Source organism: Carcharhinus amblyrhynchos, chromosome 28 (genome assembly GCF_965287045.1).
Source record: "Carcharhinus amblyrhynchos chromosome 28, sCarAmb.v2.hapA, whole genome shotgun sequence".
Classification (NCBI taxonomy): domain Eukaryota; kingdom Metazoa; phylum Chordata; class Chondrichthyes; order Carcharhiniformes; family Carcharhinidae; genus Carcharhinus; species Carcharhinus amblyrhynchos.
The window spans coordinates 19995066-20015881 of NC_137351.1; the positions used below are offsets into that span (position 1 = coordinate 19995066).

General features: G+C 39.3%; 1 protein-coding gene across 2 annotated transcripts in view; it reads right to left on the minus strand.

Moving 5' to 3' along the window:
* Positions 1-943: 943 nt before the first annotated feature.
* mindy2 (MINDY lysine 48 deubiquitinase 2) overlaps positions 944-20816 on the minus strand; it is a 68010-nt gene continuing 48137 nt past the window's right edge. Inside the window, exons 7-9 of one of the 2 annotated variants that reach the window (XM_080214050.1) lie at positions 13859-14032; positions 10500-10649; positions 944-5084 (exon numbers count right to left, since the gene is read on the minus strand). In XM_080214050.1, coding sequence (XP_080070176.1) covers positions 4974-5084; positions 10500-10649; positions 13859-14032 — 435 coding nt within the window. In that variant the 3' untranslated portion in view covers positions 944-4973. Of the gene's footprint in view, positions 5085-10499; positions 10677-13858; positions 14033-20816 lie in introns of both variants that reach the window. The other variant, XM_080214049.1, reaches the window with a different exon arrangement.

Consider the following 20816-nt stretch of genomic DNA (forward strand, 5'->3'; position numbering starts at 1 on the left):
GTGACAATAAATAAATACACAAATTAATAAAGTTTTGCAGGATAAAGAAATATGATGGAAAGCTGAAGACAACAGATATGTGCATTGCTGACAACACCAGCATTTTCTGTCCATCCTGTTCTATTCTTAAAGATACAGACCATGATTTGAGAGGCAGGGAAAAGAGCTACACATTGGAGGTGTTACAGCTGGCTTCAGTGGTTTGCAGCAGAGGAGAAAATCACAGGATTCGCAAGTCATCACAATAAGTCTCACATGGGGATAATGGAGGATCGACAGTGGAATTAGCTGCAGCAAAATTAGCACCGGTAAGGAGAGCAGAAACATGGGGGTGGGGAAAGTTCTGCAGATTAATCTTAGCATTGTTTGGAGGGGGGGGGTAATTGTCAGATTAATCCCAACATTTGAGGGGGGAGGGATCGGCATATTAATCTCAGCATGTGATGGGGCAATTGTCATATTAATCTCAACATGGGGGGGGGGGGGGAATCCTCAGAATAATCTCAGCATTGGGAAGAAGGGAAGAGAATCAGACTAATCTCAGCAAACGCTCATTAATCTCAGCACTTGCCTGTTCGTTATTTTAAAACAATCCATAGCAATAGTTTCACACCCACAGGCATCAAAACATGAAGCCATCACATATACAAATGTTATAGATAGCTGTATTCTTCAGCCATCTTCACCCCAAGATTCAAAATGTCCTTTCATAAATCTGCCTCTTCATGTTCCTCTTCCACTTCCCCCCGCTCCTTAAACCTTCCCTATTCAACTATGATTTTAGTTACTGTTCTAATCGCTCTTCCTTTGGCACCATGTTACTCATTTCATGCTTGTGTAAAGCACTTGGGGACATTTTCCTACATTGAAGGAATGACAATGGTGGCAGCTGCGGTTGTTAAAAAACAAATAATGTTATAAATAATGGCAAACACAAATGTCATTGCAAGAAATGTGTTTTTATTTTAGTTTGATGTTATACCAATTCCAATATCAGCCTCTGCAACAACAGAAGTCTTTGCACTAATTGGTACCAAATAAATTAAAGACAATTGCCCAAAGTTGGTATGCTCCAATGTAACATGATTCCAGTAATGTTTCACTTGTAAAACTGCAAATAAAGCCATATTTTCCTCTTTTTGATGGTGATCTAGGCACTAATGGGTGTACAGTTCAGCTAGTAACGCTGATTTGGTCACAGTATACCATTTCCTAAAATTTCTTGCACAAATTTACACAGACTATCTGATACCACTTGCTGCTCAGCATTTCGTGCTCAATCCATGCCAAATACACAGCAAAAATCTCTGTAAATGAGGCATGTTAGCTAATAGATTTACTTGTCAGTTTTAAGGTGTAAACATCAGTAATTCTACAGGTATAAAGTGTGGGCAGCGACTTTGAACAATTTTAACTCCCTGGGTCCATGCGCTGATGTTCCATCTCATTTGTACACCTATTCCCAATGTCAACCTTAACAAATATTTCTTCATCTTTTAAACACTTTGGTTCTACATTGATTTTTTTTTCCTCTTTGCATCGTCCAACACACTTGAGGCCTTGCTATTGTAAGATTTCAGATAGCTATAAATTCGATTAGCAAAACATTGCACACAACTGGGTACTCAAAGATGTTCAAATGAGAAATGAACACATCATAAATGAACAAAATACAGAAAAAGCATCAAATCTACATCATTGCAGGTTTATTTGCAAACGTGGAGGTTTATTTGCAAACATGGAACTTAAGAATTCTCATAGCACAATATGCTGCTGTCTATTTTTTTTCTAAACTGCACAACAGGATAATAAGACACAGAGAATTAGCCATTTTGTCAAGCTTCAGTTATTTAATACCAAAAATATGAACTGAAGAATGTTAAGTCTCTGTTCCATAGAAAGCTTTCTTTGCAAGTATTTCTATAGAGTGCCAAGTGCCAATTAAGGTATTTTTGTGCCATCTAAGGAAGTAGGACAGGAGATTGTCAAAACTCACAGGATCCACACTAACAAGTATATAACGCACACTAAGGCAGTATGCTACATACATGTTTGGTCACAAATATAGAAAGGAACTGAATGTTTTGTATCTACCTAAAGGCAGATACACTCCTAAAAATGCAGGACTTGCAACAATACAGGCATATAAAAGCAAGTATTATAGTAGCTGTAATCCAGAAGACATTTAAAAGAAGTTACATACAGCAGACTCGAAAACATATACATCTTTCACAATGTGTATAAAAATCCTTCACAAGTATTTTGGTAAATGATCAGTCTCTCATAAAATAAAGACCCTGAAACAAACTGAAGGTGCAACAAAAAAAATCTAATGAAGGTAACAAGTTCTGTTCTACACTTTCCTTTACCATTGCTCACTGTAGTCAAATATGACATGCACTATGGTGCGAATTACATTGTGCAATGTGATAAAAACCCAATACCCACAGGTGCTATAAGAGATCAAATCTCCAAGGTGATGAGGTTGATGTGGTTAAAATGTCTGGTCAGTATTTTATATTACTTGAAATGGCAACATATAGCTGTTTCTCAGCAGTGAAATGGTTTAGTTCAATGTTGAGCTAGCACATGCAAAGCATTCAGAAAATAATCTACAAAACCTGCTTTGCAGAATAGCTTAATTGTAACCATCTCCTGTAAATGGACAAACATGCAAAATAAAGTGATATTTAAAGTACATTCGGTCCAGAAGGTGACATTTAGCATTGTTCTCAGCTGACTTTAAACCAAGCAGTAAAAATTTTAGGAACAGTCGAGTGCATGTACTGGATTGTTACTCGTCGAGGTACTTACTGCATATACCCGCAAGCGGACTGGCATTGGCAACACAAGACTCTCCGTCTCCACTATAAGACCACTGCAGTTCTGCTACAGGTTCTAACTTACAACACAGCAGCTTACCAGTTTTACAATGGACTCTGAAGGGGCTGTTATTAGTGTGGCGCGTGTACAACACTGTTAACTTTCAGTACCAATCTGGTTTAAATATGTGCTATCTGCTATAGAAAATTTACAACAAAATAATTGCATAAAAATGCTCAGATAGGATTGCAAATAATTAGGTTTATACATACTTGATTTTCTGATGCTTTTAATATCAATATACTTTAATGACACAAATACAACTTTACATTAGAAGTTGTGTGAATATTTACTGTATGATCTAGGAGAATTATCATGCATTACAGATGTCAGCTAATTCACAACACAGTTGGGCAGTTTAATGTAATTTCCCCCCACCCATCCCCCTCCCAACAATCTTGTTCACTATACCGGTTTTGGGTACAGAACTTCCTAATAAAAAGGAAATTTCCAAGTGCAACATGATTTTTTTAAAAAAACAGAGTCTGGGATGCCTATCGTGAAATAATTTAACAAATGATTTCATAATGAATAAATATTTACGCCTTAGTAAACAGGTTTAACCTCTCTGTTGCCAAAGGTTTCCAATATTTCCTTCTGGTTCCTTGTATGTATAACTGCTTCAAGCACTCTTAACTGAGGGTGCCCTATTAGAGGTATTCAAATAAATAAACTGGTCAATGTATTAAAATCCACAAAACAGTTACATTGTTAAAATAAGAATCATAATTTGAAGCACAGCTGAAACAGTATAAAAATGAACCTTCAGGCAGTATTCCTTCAATATTCAACAACACTTTAGTGTTTGCTTGCATTTCCACCATGTCCCAATGAACACAGATGGAGCATTTTGCCACCATATCAAACGTACGTGTATAGCAGACGAAAAGCACAAGTGACAGTAGTTAAGTTATGTTTCTATCATATTTTAAAATTTCACCATTTCAGAATATTGGTCCCATTTAGGAATATAACTTAGCAACTGGCTACAGACTCAACTAATATTTGACCAAATAAATTTGAAGGCATTAGAAAAGACACAAGACCATAATGATAGGTAAATTAGTTAACGTGAAGTAATGCAGCACTGAAGTATCAGTTATTGTAAAGGACACTGCTGCTAATGCATTTTAATTGCTGGTCAAACAGATTGAGTAGACTGCAAGGCTTTGGCAACAGGGTGTGGGCCTTTGACATCTTAGCAATAACTTTGTGGTCTCATTGCCAACTTGAAACACTTCTTTCCAATTTGCCCAAATAGAGCTTATTCGCTTGCAATTTTGTATACCAACTTGCTGACTCTTTACATTTCCAATCTCTGCAGTCACATACGTCCACAAAAGTGATTTTTGTTGGGAGCAGTTTTAACCATTCAAAATACAGCACACTCATTCAGTTAAAGAAAACTTGAAGCAAGAGATACCACCATCAAACATTAACCTGTCTCCTTGCATTCCTTCAGGCTATTATTATGGCTCAAAGAAAAACCAGCTCATGAAAAAAACTGACCATCAGTCTGGACAAAAGATTGTCTAGCTCTGTGTCCCGTGTTAGCACATCTTACACAAGCTCTCACGCAAAAAGACCATTTTAATGTGTTTGGTCTTTGTTTTCTCTAACTCACTGGACTGATCAGTTCTGATAAGCACTTAATCAAAGCTTAAAAAAATTGTCACTTCTTGTAAGCAGAGAATTAAAACTAAATGAACCATGAAACTGCCAGTCACTTGTCCTGTAATAAAATTGAGGCAGTATTAGCCAAGATAGCTTATTAGCTGATTGCATTAATTAATGCAAAGTAATGAAAAGAACAGGCAGTGTGATTTCACTGTTACATGTAAAGGTGCTTTTTGTATGTTCTGGACAATGATTTATGTCAAATGTGATGTAACTGCATCAATCAATGCTGTAGAAACTCCATTGTGAATATAGTGCATTGTGCAACATAGAACAAAGTTTGGCCGACTGTATCAAAGAAGTCATCCTTTCGCTTCTCAAAATATGAACAATTTGGGATTAGGCACAGGCGGCGTATCACCGGGTTCTTTTAAGGGTTATGCACTTCAGTTTCTGGTAAACTCCAACCCCCATCACAAGAGAACACATTTGTCCTTCTCTTTTTCTCTTGGTTCCTTGCGTGGTTTGCGTTCTGTGCCCCCAGGCTGTTTTCCAGCAGCTGCTGCCTGTGATTGTTGCCCTTCCTGGAATTTTAGAAGAAAACACACAAATGATTTTTTTTTAAAAAATCAGTTAACAACTGAATGAAGAAAAGGAACAGGCATTTTAGCCCAATATACCTGAACCTAGAAGGCAGAGTTCAACTACTACCTTCAATTAACATCAGACATCAATAAACTGGAAAGAGTGCAAAGAAGATTTATGAGGATGTTGCCAGGGCTAGTAGGCCAGAGATACAGGGAGGGGTTGACTAGGCTAGATCTTAATTCTATGGAACGAAGGAGAATGAGGGATGACCTTAAGGTGTATAAAATCACGAGAGGCATAGATAGGATGAATGCACAGTCTTCTTCCTGGGGAAAGGGAATTGAAAACAAGAGGACATAGGTTTAAGGTGAGGGGGGAAGATTTAAAAGGGATCTGAGGGGCAACTTCTTCACACAGAGGCTGGTGTGTATACGGAATGAGCTGCCAGAGCAAGCGGTTGAGGCAGGTTCAATAGCAATATTTAAAAAGCATTTGGGCAAGTACATGTGGGAAAGGATTAGAGGGATAGAACGAAGGAAGGAAGGAAATAACAGCACAGGAACAGGCCTTCGGCCCTCCAAGCCTGCACTAACCATGCTGCCCAATTGAACTAAAATCCCTTGCCCTGACGGAGACCTTTTCCCTCTAATCTCATCCTATTCATGTATTTGTCAAGATGCCCCATAAACGTCACTATCATATTTTCTTCCACTACCTTCCCAGCAATGAGTTCCAGGCACCCAACACTGTGTAAAAAGTATGGGCCAAACGTGGGCAATTGGGACAAGCTGGTAGGGTACCATGGCTGCATGGACTGGTTGAGCCAAAGAGCCTTTTTCCATGCTGTATTGCTCTATGACTCTAAATCATTCAAACCTCTACACCCATGGTTTTGTAGTTTTTGAAAATGCATTTCCCAGCCCAAGCGAAGCATTGCTGCTATTTGGCAGAGCAGTTTGTTGTGGATAATTGTAGAGCCCAGTGATCAAAATGCTCTTCCAAGAGGAGGAAGGAAAAGATGAAAACAATTCTGAAAATAATTGCATTCTTCAACATTTAATCGGTTCCTAGTCTGAGTTGCAGCTGCAACAGTGTGAAAAATTCAAATGGAGAATTGACACAGGTTTCCACAACAAGTGACAAAGAAAATGATTAAAATTGGAAGGCCTAAACATTGCTTCAAGAAAATGCCTGTGGAGCAGGAATGCAAGATGCTTGGAGTAGGTTTTTTGAAATCTCTACCAGATCAGGGGCAAATGCAAAAGAACTAGGCAGAGGGAAAAAAGTTGATATAAGAACAGTTCTCTGTAAAAGCATTCATTGGAAGAAATGTTTTCCTAAGCTACTTCAGAATAACACACACAATGAATCAACTGCAACTGAATGCTAATTGTAAATGGTGTTCTTTAAAAATTCATTCAGATGGCGTGGGGGGGTGCTGTGGTCACAGGTTAGGCCAGCATTTATTGCCCATCCGTAATTGCCCTTGAGAAGGTGGTGGTGAGCAGCCTTCTTGAACTACTGCAGTCCCTGTGATGGTACATCCACAATGCTGTTAGGGAGCGAATTCTACGGTTTTTGACTCCATGTCAGTGAAGGAACAGCAACATATTTCTAAGTCAGGATGGTGTGTAGGTTGAAAGGTAATATTCAGATGCTGTCCTCATGGATCTGATATCCTTGTCCTTCTAGATGGGTTTGGAAGGTACTCTGTAAGGAGCCATGATAAGTTCCTGCAGTGCATCTTGTTATCGCTGCTGCTGTTGCCCATCGATGGTCGATGGAGTGAATGCTTGTGGAAGAGGTGTCAATCAAGCGGATTGCTTTGTCCTAGATGGTGTCGAGTGTCTTGACTGCTTTCAGAGTTGCACTCATCCAAGCAAGGGGAGTGTAATGCACCACACTTGTTCAGGTCTGGTTACATCTGGACATGAACTCCTTCAGTATCTAAGGAGTTGGGTGTGTAATTATCAACAAACATCCCCACTTCTAACTGTATGATGGAAGAAAGGTCACTGGGACACTAGCCTGAGGAGTGCCTGCAATGATATCCTGAAACTGAGAGAATTGACCTCCAACCACCACAACCATCTTCCTTTGTGCCAGGTACGACTCCCAACCAGTGCAGATTATTCCCTGATCCACAATGACTCCAGTTTTGCTGGGGATCTTTGGTGCCACACTCGATCAAATGCTGCCTTGAAATCAAGGATAGTCACTCTGACCCCACCTCTGGAGTTCAACTCTTGTCCATGTTGAAACCAAGGCTGCAATGAGGTCAGGAGCTGAATGATCCTGAGGAATCCAAACAGAGCCTCAATGAGCAGTCTAAGTGCCATTTGATAGTGTTCGTCTTTCCTTGCATCACCTTATTGATGAGGAAGAGTGGACTGCTGGGCAGTAATTGGCCGGGTTGGATTTGACCCGCTTTTCATGTACAGGACATAGCTGGACAATTTTCCACATTGCTGGGTAGATGCCAGTGTTGTAACTGTACTGGAAGAGCTTGGCTAGGGGAGCAGCAAGTTCTGGAGCACAAGTCTTCAGTACTATTGCTGGAATGTTCTCAGGGCCCACTGCCTTTACAGTATTCACTGCCTTCAACTGTTTCTTGATATCAAATGGATAAATCAAATTGGCTGAAGACTGACGTCTGTAATGCTGGGAATCTCTGGAGGAGGCCAGGATGGATCATCCACTCTGCAATTCTGGCTGAAGCTTGTTCTAAATGTTTGCCTTTTGCACAGATGTGCTGGGCTCCTCCATATTCAAGATTGGGGATATTTGTGGAGTTTCCTCCTCCAGTGAGTTGTTTAATTGGCCACCACCATTCACAACTGGATGTGGCAAGACCGCAGATCTTCGACCTGATCTGTTGATTATGGAGTCGCTTAGTTCTCATCTATTGATTACTGCACATGCCGTCTGGCACACAAGCAATCCTGAGTTGTAGCTTCACCAGGTTGACATTTGTAGGCATGCCTGGAGCCACAAAGGTATCCTGATAACCCCAGCACTTCACACAACATTTCAAGTGATGCATTTCACTTATTATTGTGGTCCGCTAATTGTATGTTTTGATTACAAGTCCTGGTGCATACAAGCAATGGGATTATTTACTTTTTAATTTGGCTTTTCCTGTGCAAGAATGGTTTATTCCTCCAATCAGCTGTGCTCGATCAATTCCTTGTGGGAATCAATATCTAGTTGGAAACAGGACTGGAGGGTATAAAAATAGATAGGCATAAAATAGGATGTTCAATTATTCTATCCAGCAATGACCCTGAAGATACTTGGGAGAGGATCATCCATGTTAGATGGCTGAGTAGGAAGTAAAGGAGGACACTTAGAAATGGTTAGATCTCCTGGTGGCCATTTGATTAACTTTAAGGGGGAAGGGAGCAATTATGCAGAAATTTTCCTAAGATAGTATACAAGTTGAATTCACAATGAGTAGGTTATATGCCTCTGTAGAAGTGGCACTGGTAGGACTGGAATCCCTTCTCAATCCATTTTTGAAATCCTTTTTATTCTGATAGTTTAACTTGATTATATTTTGGAATAATCACAATAATTTGAAGAGTCTGAGGACACGTTGTACGGACTCAAAACAAACTTTTTTTCTCTCTCTGCAGATACTGCCAGATCTGCTGGGTTTTTCCAGCATTTTCTATTTATATCTTTCGGGTGAACAATTCAACCAAAGTTTCTTCTTATTTTCAACACATTAGTTTCTAGCTTGACTCCTTGCCTTTCTTTTTAAGCCCTACACCAGTGAATAATTACCCAGATCATTCTCTAATTGCTTTTATAATCTGGAATTTTTAACAAACCCTCTCTTCAAAGAGAGGAGTCTTAATTTCCTTTGTATAATTTGATGTCCTGATACCTGGAATCAGCTTTGTTGCAGACCCCAGCAACCACTGCACTAAGGTGTTAAATCAAAGGTTACCTACACAAAATGAGAGCTCATGGTGCATGGACAGAGCATTGGTTAATTAATTGGAAACAGAGGAATGAATGGGTCTTTTTCAGGTTGCTGAGCTGTAACTCGCAGAGTGCCACAGATCAGTGCATGGGTTTCAACATATACAATTTGTATCAATCACTTGGATGAAGGGACCAAATATATGGTAGCTAAATTTGTTGAATAAACCCAAGTCGGAAAATAAATTGTCAAGGAGACAAAGCCTACAAAGCGATTGACATAGATTCAGGGAGTAGGCAAAAAATTTGGCAAAGTTAATGTGGGAAGATAAGAACTTGTCCACTTGGCAGAAAGAATTTTAAGAAGTATGTTATTTAAATGGAGAGAGATCACAGAACTCTGCTACAGGAGGGATCTGGGTGTCCTGGTACATCAATCACAAAAAGTTGGGTGTGCCTTTATTGCAAGGGGAAATAGGGAAATTACTACAGTTGTGCAGGGTGTTGGCTAGGCCACATTCGGAGTATTGTGTATAATTATGGTCTCCTTACTTAAGGTTGTACAGGGATTTGCAGTAACAGTTCAGAGAAGATATACAACTCATTCCTGGGATGATGGGCTTATCTTATGAGGAAAGCTTAAGCAGGTTGGGCTAATATCAATTAGAATTTTCAAAAATGAGAGTCATCTTATTGAAAGATACAAGATCCTATAAGGATGCCCCTCTTGCAGAGGAATCTGGAACTGGGGACACAATTTAAAATTGATAAATCTCCCCAAAACTGAGATGAGAATTTATTTCCTCTGAAGAGGGTTATTAGTCTGTGGCCTTCTCTTCCCCAAACAGCAATGAAGGCTGGATCACTGAATATATTTAAGGCTGAATTAGGAAAGAATTCCGACCAGCAAGAGTCAAGAGTTATTTGGATGTGCACAGGGGAGACAGAGACAGAGAGAGACAGAGAGAGACAGAGAGAGACAGAGAGAGACAGAGAGAGACAGAGAGAGACAGAGAGAGACAGAGAGAGACAGAGAGAGACAGAGAGAGACAGAGAGAGACAGAGAGAGACAGAGAGAGACAGAGAGAGACAGAGAGAGACAGAGAGAGACAGAGAGAGACAGAGAGAGACAGAGAGAGACAGAGAGAGACAGAGAGAGACAGAGAGAGACAGAGACAGGAAAATGCGATTAAAGTGACAATCACGATCTTATATGGCACAGCCACTTTGAAAGGTTGACACTTGCAACAAATTCTAGTATTCTCAGCAGATAAAAGCAAAACTCTGGATGCTGGAGTCTGAAACAAAAACAGAAAATGCTGGAAAATCTCAGCCGGTCTGATAGCACCAGCGGAGAGAGAATATAGCCAACGTTGAGAGTCAGGATGACCCTTCAGAGCTCCCTCATTAGGTGATCTGACCAGTACAAAACTGAACAAAGTATTTATTATGGAACTGCTTTCCATTTGGTAAAACGTCGTTACCTGGCTTTGAGCTGCAGCTGCCTGTTCCTGTTCATGATAGAACTGGGATGCTCGCCTGTCTTCTTCCTCCTGCAGTTTTTTTGCCAGCTCTAGATCACTAATTCCTTCAGGAATCTGCTCCCAGGATAAGTCCTGGCTTTGCTGCTCCTGCTGTAAGGACAATGCCATCAGATAGTCCTGAGAGAAGAAATAATGTCCAATCAGGAAATCCCTGGATAAGGGATCATTAATTATCCTTGAAATGTAAGTACAGTTCTACCAAGTTGGAGAGTGATAAAAACTGACGGTAGACTGAAAAATGCATTAATATGTCCCAAAGCCTAACAGAACTTTTGTGCCCTGGACATTCTTCATAATTTGAATGTCACCTATTTTAATGTTAAAACACAAAGGCAAATAGAATTATAACATGCTCTGCTTCACATTTTTGCCACCTGATGTGGATTTTATACTTAGATCTAGATCTGTTTAAGCTTGGAGTTTCTTTAATCAGGTAATGTAACTTGCACAATACATTCACAATACATAAGACAGATAAGACACAATACACAATACATAACACAGTACATTCAGACAGTTATGCACTTCTAAAACAAAGACATTTCAAACAAAATGCTGGATTCACAGTCATCATTCAATGTGAAAGCTGAAGCTGCAATTGTCAAAATAATTCCTCAAAACATCACCACAATGGGAAGCATTCCAATGGCACATAAATATGGACATTGCACCTGAATTGGTTTGAAGTAATAAAATTACAAGAGAGCTGTAATGAGTGATTAGATATTGCTGTTTTTAACAAATAGTTTTGTTTTTATTAAAATTGGATTTTCCTTGGTACAACTCTGGTGGAGGGCCGACGCCTGATGCCGTGAGACTGATTGGAGCAAGGCTATAACTACATGGGGCTTCCGGACCACAAGTGGTTCAAGGAATAACAGAATCTAAAGCATGGAAAAAGGCCAGTTGGCCCAACTTGTCTATGCAAATGCTCCACACAAGCTGTACTTCACTTCATTAAAACATACTAGAAAATCCATCCATCTCTTTCTCCTTCACGCAATGATCTCACTCACATCTGCTTGACTGCATCTAGGCAAGTCATCTTAAGTGGTCCATGTGATAGCAAGTTAAACACTAACTACTTGACCTGGCTACTCTTACCATACCAGCTCTTAAATCAAGTTTTGCTTTGTGGATATTGCCACAGTCACATTCTCAGTTCCATAACAAAAAGAAGAGAAAAACATTTAATTAATAGCAACAGATTCAGGGTAGGTTCTGTGTAAACACAGCCGTGGAACAATTCCAAGATCAGGAAGCTCAATCCTATAAATTTGCCCACAAACAGGTGATAAGATAATGTTTCGGCCAACACAAATCACAGTGCATTCACCACTGCAGCTGCAAGATCAGATAATAAATGTGTCCAAAAAGACCAAACTTCTCTGACTGATACTGCAATTTGAAAGTCCTTATCAATGTTACTTTTAATCACACCACTGAAAGGTTTTTGATTACAACAAACTATGAACACAGCCAGCAGACAGTGAAATAATGATGAGGGAAACTGAATCGATCATGCAAGAGAAAGCACTATATTAGTTGCTTTGCTTTTGAAGTTTTCATCTTGCTTTTGACATGGCAAAATGTGCAAGGAACATACACCAGATATTACGTTACGCCAATGCACTGCATCTGAGAAGTGGTTGGATGAGTATACGAAATAGGGGAAATGAGTAAATAAGAGAAGTACAAAGGCATTTTATCCAGTGGCGTATATGCTGTGTAAACGAAACACAGGGAATGGTGTTGACAGTACCATTGGAGTGGTGCCAATTTCATTTCATTATTTAACCAGATATTTAAATTCAAATTAATTCTGGTCATGTTAGGGGACTGCCAAACAGCAGCTGAAACCCTTCATATGCATCATGGAACTGTCACAGATTTCCTTGGCACACAATTTCCACCACCTTGTCTAAGAGTGCACCGTAGTCCGAAAAGGTGAAAAGTCTAATTGTTAGTAGTTGGCACAAATAGCAAATTAACAGGATAAGTGACATTAGCCATGGGAGAAAATCCCCTCTGCCCCATTATGATGCAAACAACAAGTTCCAGTAAAAATAGATAAACTAAAAACAAAAATAGGTAATAGTAGGTTTAGTCATTTCGTCCAGCCTCTCAACTTGCTTATACCCTCCACTTCAACAACTTTCTACTTAAGTTTGCAATAGATCAGCCACTATAACTCCTGCACTTCTCCCTCATTGCTGCAAGCGTGCTGCCTTCCTGCTTTCAAGACAATTATTTCCAAATATGCCCTCAGCCGCCAACCTCAGTTCCCCATTTTTCCTTACGCTTGGTATTCATTGAGTTCTCCTTTCACCGATAACTGCTGGGAGTTAAAATGCTGCATGAGGATGAATATAGAAACCTAAAGTAGTGTTGCAGAAACTAAATCTCCTGAGAATATATCTGGTTTGAACAGTATGAAGAACAGCTGCTGAGAATTACATCGAACACCAGAGTCACTGTTCAACAGCGTCTGTGGAAGTTTACCCTCATAAAAACAAAGTGGTTTGAATAATTTTAACTCCAGATATTTCAGGTTTGCAGCTGGAAGATAGCCAATGTGTCCAAATGACGAGGAGATCAAATTTAAGATTAAAAGCAGCTCCAATCACTCCTAGTCTCACGAATGTCTAATAAAGATGATCAAATTCTTAGAATCCCGATAGTGCAGGAGGCAGCCATTTGTCCATTGAGCCTGCACTAACAATACTACACAGGTCTTTTCTCCTGAACTTCACACTTTGTTTTTAACCCTAGTACCCGACCCCCTCCCCCGACACAGGGTCAATGTAGCACAGCCAATCAACCTAACCCACACATCTTTGGAATGTGGGAGGAAACGGGAGGACCCGAGGAAACCCCCACAGACATGGGGAGAATCATAGAATCGAGACAGTGCAAAAGGCAGCCCATTTGGACCATTTAGCCTGCACTGACAACAATCCTATTCAGGCCCTAATTCCTCTCATCCACCTAGTCCCCCTGACACTAAGGGGCAATTTAGCATGGCCAATCCACCTAACCTGCACATCTTTGGACTCTGGGGAGAAACTTGAGCACCCAGAGGAAACACATGCAGACAGGGAGAAGGTGCAAAGTCCACACAGAGTAACCTGAGGTAGCAAGGTTGGAATTGAATCCAGGTCCCTGGCGCTGTGAGGTTGCAGTGCTAACCACTGTGCTGCCCTACGTTATTCGTGTTAGATGAAAGCAGCTAGTTATGACCGTTACGAAATAAGTAACTGCCAGCAATGGATATCTGAATTAAGCCTTATATGGTTTACCTGATCTATTTGATCCTGCTGTCCTTTGTACACAGTTTCTGGGTCAGATGGAGGTCTCAGGTGAAATTCAGAGTCACAGAAATTTCCATCTCCGTCCACATTGTGCAAACTCTCCCAGACCACCTTCTCTTCTGTAAGAAAGCCTTGGTCTGTCACCAGTAGATACAGCTGGCCCTATTAAATTAAAAATGAGACAATATTGTTTACATATAGATAACACAAGTTCAATTTAGACTTCCTTTCGCTAGAGCTTTTTCAGAAGAAAACAGCTAAAAAAATTGTGGAAGTTTTATTTCAACAAATTAACGACCTTCATGAACAATACCCAAATTCTAGATTGATAAAGCTATGACAATGGTATAGATATATTAAAAAATGTACAGAATGTTCCGGGGCATTTTTGCCACCATTCTTAAGATTGGAAACTCTAGTTTCTGTCAAAGAGACTACTGTTTAAACGTAAATCTAAGCTCAGACATACATCAACGCTGCTGTTTATGCCCAGTAAACTGGGACTTTAGTCACAAAACACCACAATGTTCTTTATAAAGTCTATGTAAAATTGTACAATGTCAGCACTGAATCCAGCCTGGACAGATGAATCTCTCTACTGCAGTCAAGTGAAACGGCCAAACTCTTCTTGCAATAAAGTCCACAAAATCCAACACAGAATTCAAAGATCATAAAGATGGTTGGTGCAAAAAACAGAATGCGCACAATGGTGCGCCACACATTTTCTCAAGGTTGGAGCAGCATTTGACCCATTTTCCCTCCCCAAGTGTGTGCCAAAAGGAAAACAATTATTGCTGTGACTGCAAATGAAACAAAACCACGTACCTCCCTATTGACTTACTGTGGCCAAATGCTTGGTTCGCAGCTACACAGTCTGGAAGATGCGCTAGTTAGGTGCATTGACCATGCTAAATTCTCCCTCAATGTACCCAAACAGGCGCCAGAGTGTGGCAACTAGGGGATTTTCACACTAACTTCATTGCAGTGTTAATGTAAGCCTACTTGTGACACTAATAAATAAAAAAGTTAAATGCAATTCATCAGAAGATGTTTTAGAACCATTACAAAACCTTAGACGAATGAATCGATAGCAAAATAACTTAGCACAAAACTACATATAAGCTCAGTGCACCATTAATTGAGTATATAACCAGGTTTACCTAGGTTTTCATTTTTGTTTTGGCTGATCTGTATAACATTCTCTTCATGCAACCAGTACACTGGGAAAATAAAATTCCAACGAAATCTGTGCAAGAGGCTTCTATTTCTCTCTGACACAGTGAGAAGTCTCAACACCAGGTTAAAGTCCAACAGGTTTATTTGGAACCATGAGCTTTCGAACACTGATGAAGGAGCAGCTTTTAGGCTTCTTACTGTGCCCATCCCACTCCAACAGTGGCATCTTCACATCATAGCTATCCAGGGATTGGTGTCAACAGGATTTAAGTTTTAGACATGGACAATTATCATTCAGAATGAAAAAAAAAACACAGGCAGCAATGAAAAGAAGTTGCATTATTTATCAATGTTGTATGTAGCATCTCAGGATGTCTCAGTGATCTCCAGCCAATTAATTACTTGCAAGCAGTTATTGATATGTAGGTCAATGCAGCAATCAATTTGCATATTGCATAATACTACAAACAGCAAATTAATTAACCAGATACTGACATATAGGACAAGCCTATTTTTTTGCCTCCAAAAATGTTTTGTACATACTTGTCAAGTCAATTCACTGTCAGCCATGACACGCGGGACTCGCATTAGTAATCAGTCTCAGTATTTCACCCCACAAATATATGCTTTATTTACCAGTACCTTATAACCAGTAAGGGATCAAGCACGCATTACAGGTTGTGTTGCCAAGATGTGCAGGAGTTCAACACATACCCACACTGTCAGATGTTGATGACATTTCAAAATACCAACCACCCACATCGATGCTGGCAGTTAACTTTGTGCTCAAGGTAAAAGTGATTTTGGAGTGATTCTGAGGCTTCAAAAGTCAACTGAAATGCTGACATCTTCAGTAATCTGTATTTGATTCTGTTGTATGAAATCATAGTTGGTCAGGAGACTGGAAAAAACTCATGGTTTTTTTAAAATAACGTCAATGGTTGATGGATGAACATTCATGTTCCACTTACATGGAAAAAGTCATAGATCATGGAACCCAACAGTACAGTAAGTGTCAATTGCAATGCAACTAAATTCCTCTAGGTGGTGATAGAGAATGAGCATCTTTTCAACTCAAGTGAAACGTCTTGCTGGTTTTAACAAACACCAAGTGATTCAGCAAGAATTCAAATTTGTTTAACAGGTAATATTAATAGAACATGTTTAATTACTAATTTTGTCCATTTTAAAAGGCCGACAGCTAAACGAAGGAGAACGTATCAGCCTGGATTACACAGCCAGCAGTGAAGGAAGAGTTCTTGATTCCAACCTTGAAGAAAACATCCCAGAAAGATCTAGTAGTGTCACAGTTTACCCCTTTCCCATTCACTATTAAAATCTAGCACCAAATGAAGGAGATGTCCTGACACGCAGTAGCAGTGATGGCAGAAAGCAGATAGGCAGCCAATCACTACGAAGTATTCACAAACAGCAAACCAAAAACACACAATATCCTCACTCTCAATTTTCAGATAGCAACATAAATGATTGATCAGATTAAGATAGAAGCTAAAAGACAGGTAAATAAACTTGAATTTATTTCTAATTTATTTTTATTGGACTAGTTTGATTTTCCACAAATTTAAAGCTCGTTTTTCAGGGCTGAGGGAGTCAGTCATTATTATTGCTACAAGGTGCAACTTTTTCCAAGGATTTTTACAGCAAGGCTAACATGTTAAGATTGGAAGTTTGAGTCAATTCAGTTGTTTAACACCAATTGCAGTAGAGGGTGCCTCAGTGGTGCATTCTCTCGAAAATGTGGAATCTCCCAAAAGGCAAGAATACTCAGCAGATCTAAGCAACAACATGAAGCACATAAGATTTCTATCTTCTTTCCTCTGATTTGAAGCATCAACTGTTCCATTCTCCACAGATGCTGCAGACCTGAGCACTCCCAACACTTTTTTATATCACTGAAAGCAATTTCCGGATTTCCATTTTAGTCTACGTGTGTGTGGACTTCAGAGATTTTGCTGTGTTTCAGTGGATTAATGCTGCCCATCATTGACAGTTTTCCAATCAGGATAATTACAAAAACCTGGGCCAATGCAATTTAAACACCAAAGCCAAGTGCATTCAAAGAACTAAATTACTCTTTCATTGTAAGCACATAATTTGAATGAGCTGTATAACGGAAATGCACTGAAGGACTGCAGCGGTTAATTGTCAAGGGCAATTAGGGATGGGCAACAAATGCTGGCCTTGCCAATGATGCTCACATTCCGTGGAAGGAAAGAAATGGGGAGGTGGTGTTCTGGAACAAGATAAAAGAGACACCCAGACGTGTTTGGGAGTGTTGCAACAAAATCACTTCCAAGAGATTTTGCATCTACTTGCAAAGACTTCTTAATTTAAATGGCCTTTGATTTTGCTTTGAACGTAAAGCAAAAATTTCCAAAGAAACAAGTGAATGAATGCTTCAGCTGCTTGGGTCACACTCTAGGCAGACTTTGCATCTGAAGGAAGAAAATAAATTATATTTATATAGCTAAAAAAAAAATCAAAGCCATCATTAATACAGCATTTCATTTGGTCAAGTTATGTAATCAACAATTACACAAACCACGAGGCAGTCAAACTGTGCAGCTCACATTAAAACAAGCTCTCGGAACAGTAAATTAAACAATGAACAGATGTGATTTTCTCATTTAACCCCCAGATAAATTAGATAATCCTGAATGCTTTTTAAGAAACTGGTTTCAACTAAACTATTGTTAGATATTTACTGTTGCTGAATTTCTTTGGAAGTAGACACATCCGCCTCACATATTGGTGTTTTGACAGTAATACTGCCTAGGTGTTAGGAAGTCAATATTATATATTAGAAATTAAGTGCAGTGGTATAAATATTGTAGTTGTTTTCTTAATATTAGTTAGTTGATTTCTTGATACTTAAACAGTAGGCAGTATCTCAAAAAAGAATTGTGAATAACGGTTCTCAATAGGAAAATACTTCAAGAAGCATTAACTGCTCCTGGAGTCTGTAAATGTGGATTTATACACCGCTTTTAGAACTTTGCTTTTGAATGCTGTATGACACGTTTAAGATCCAAATCAAACCATCATTCTGTTGGCATTCTGACTCTGTTCCTTGGGATAATAAATGCAGGTTGTGCCAATTTCTTTTGGCTTTAAAAAAGGTTACTAAGATTCAAATGTTTTTACAACATGACTATAGCTAATAAATAACATAACAGTTGTTTGTGTATAAACTCAACATTCATTGCAGCTAATTTTGGGAACCACACTTTCAGGATTACATCAATGCCTCGGACAGGATGCAGAGCTGATTTACTAGAATGCTAAGACGACTTGCATTACATGGAGACACAAGCAAAGCTCAGGTTTTTCTCCTTAGTGCACAGCAGGTTACATGGAGAATTGATGTGTTCAAAACCATTACAGGGTTATCTTTGAAAAGGGAAATGGATAAATAATTCAAGGTATTGAGTACTAAAGTGGTCAGCTCACTTACACAGCAAAGGTAAAAGGCCGAAAAGGTTGCCACAAAGTGTGTTATTTAACCAGTTTGTGGAGCTTTAATCGATAGGTGCTGCTTCCTTGCAGTCCAGGATGAAGAGGGAAAAATCATTCAAATGCCTCTGATGTCACCACAATCATGTGGCACACTACACAGAGATGCATTGATTTACATAACCTCCCCGCCTCTTCGCTCTAGTACGACAACCAACATTAACTCTTACTCACTCCAAATAATTATTTTACCAAGTATTATTATATACAGTTTACACACACCCCAATACAAAAGTCTTTTTAGTGAATGTCTTTTTTTTTTAAAAGTTGATTTGTGTCACAGGTAGGCTTACGTCAACACTGCAATGAACTTGCTTTGAATTGCTTTGGCATCATTCATCATCCAGGAATCTGTTTTTAAGCTCTTGGTAGTCTATTCACCACTCAGCTCTGGTATATTATCTGAACAGGTTGTTGCAGGTTGCCAAATTGCGCAAATACTTGATCTAGTTGTCTGATTGACAAATACTGAAAAGACAGCATCATTATTTCAGGCCATTTGGAACATGAGTCCACGCAGATGGGAAATATATATCCTTCTATTGGTCCTGCAAAATCAACATGAACTCTTTGCCACAGTTGTCGCTGCCAATCTCATGGGCAAAATGGTTGAAGAGGTGAAGTATTATGTATTCTTGCACAAAACTGACATTGTTCTATTTTTCCTTCAGTCCAGTGTGGCTACCGGAAATAATTCCTTGCAAGTTCTTTCATACAACTCTTGGATGTCCCTTCGTGAAGTTGATGCAGTATACAACTCCACAAGCATGGAGGTATGATTATTCTGATTTCCCTAACAGTGCTCTGATTTGTACTGTTAACTCAAGTTGTTTGGTATAGCTTGAATTCCAGATTCCTCTTCTTTTTATCCAATAGTATTTCTTTCAAAATCAGGTCCATGACATTCCTCATCACTGGATCTAACTGGTGTGCCTCTGCACTTAAGAGACTGCAACAGGTACACCAATCTAGGAGAAATACAAGATGTTCACCTCGCTCTCCTATCATTCAGCTTTGTCCCAAATTGACAGATGCGATAACAGCATCGGCGTTCGCTCAGGTCTTCTGTATTTAATCTCAATTATGTGCTCACAAGATGAGGGACCATCTCAGCAAAGAACTCAGTCAGAGACAGTAATCCCTCGTATGGGCCAAAGATCGTTGTTAAAGGTCTGTTAACAAGATGAAATGTCTTCCATAAAAACATGGATGAAATCTCGATGCCAAAAACGATACTCAGGGCTTCCTTATTCAATTGGACATAATTTTGTTCAGCACTCATCAATATTCTCAAAGCAAAAGTCTTTCATCTTCATTTGGCATTATATGAAACACAACCCCACTGGACAATGCATCACATGCGAGTTATATTTTTAAATAAGGATCAAAATGAATTAAAACTTGTAATTTCATGAGCATATTTTTGACTTCATCATATGACTGTTTGCAGTTTTTTGTCCAAGTTCATTGTTGTTTCGCACAGCGTGGAGGGGTTTTGATACGGTAGTGAGATTTGGCATACACTTTCCACCATAACTGATGAGTTGCAAAAGAGATGTCACTGATATATTTTGTGATCTAGGCATATGTAAAATCATTTTTAGGTTCTTTGTGGAGTCCATCATCAATTGCATGACCCAGATAACTTACTGATGACTTGAACAATTTTTATTTTCTTCACACAAAATTGTGCTTTTCTAGACATAGCCACGTTTCTTCTGAGTTCTGTAAATGTTCCTGTTATCTTAGCCCATAATTTAAGTGTCATCTAAGTAACACTGGACACCATTAAAGCCATTGAAAATTATATCTGTTGATATCTGAATGCAAGCAGGTGCGATTCTGAATGGTAAACATTTATAATCAGAACAGCCCATTGTAACAATTGTTAAGTGATTGCAACTCAGTTGACATCTTATCTGGATGTATGTTTGGGACAAGTCTATCTTACTGAAGTATTGATCCTTAGCCAATCTGTTTTCAGGGAATGGTCCTTGTACATGCATATCCTGGGATGGCACAATTGCCTTACAAGGAGAGACTGAGGAGATGGGATCTGTATTTCCTCCAGTTTCAAAGAATGAGGGGTGACCTTATTGAAACTTTGAAAATGCTTACACTGGATATAGGTAAGATGTTCTCCCTTGCTGGCAAGTCTCAAACCAGGGGACATAATCTCAGGGTAAAGGGGAGACAAACTGAGACTGAGACAAGGAGGAATCGCTTCGCTCAGGTG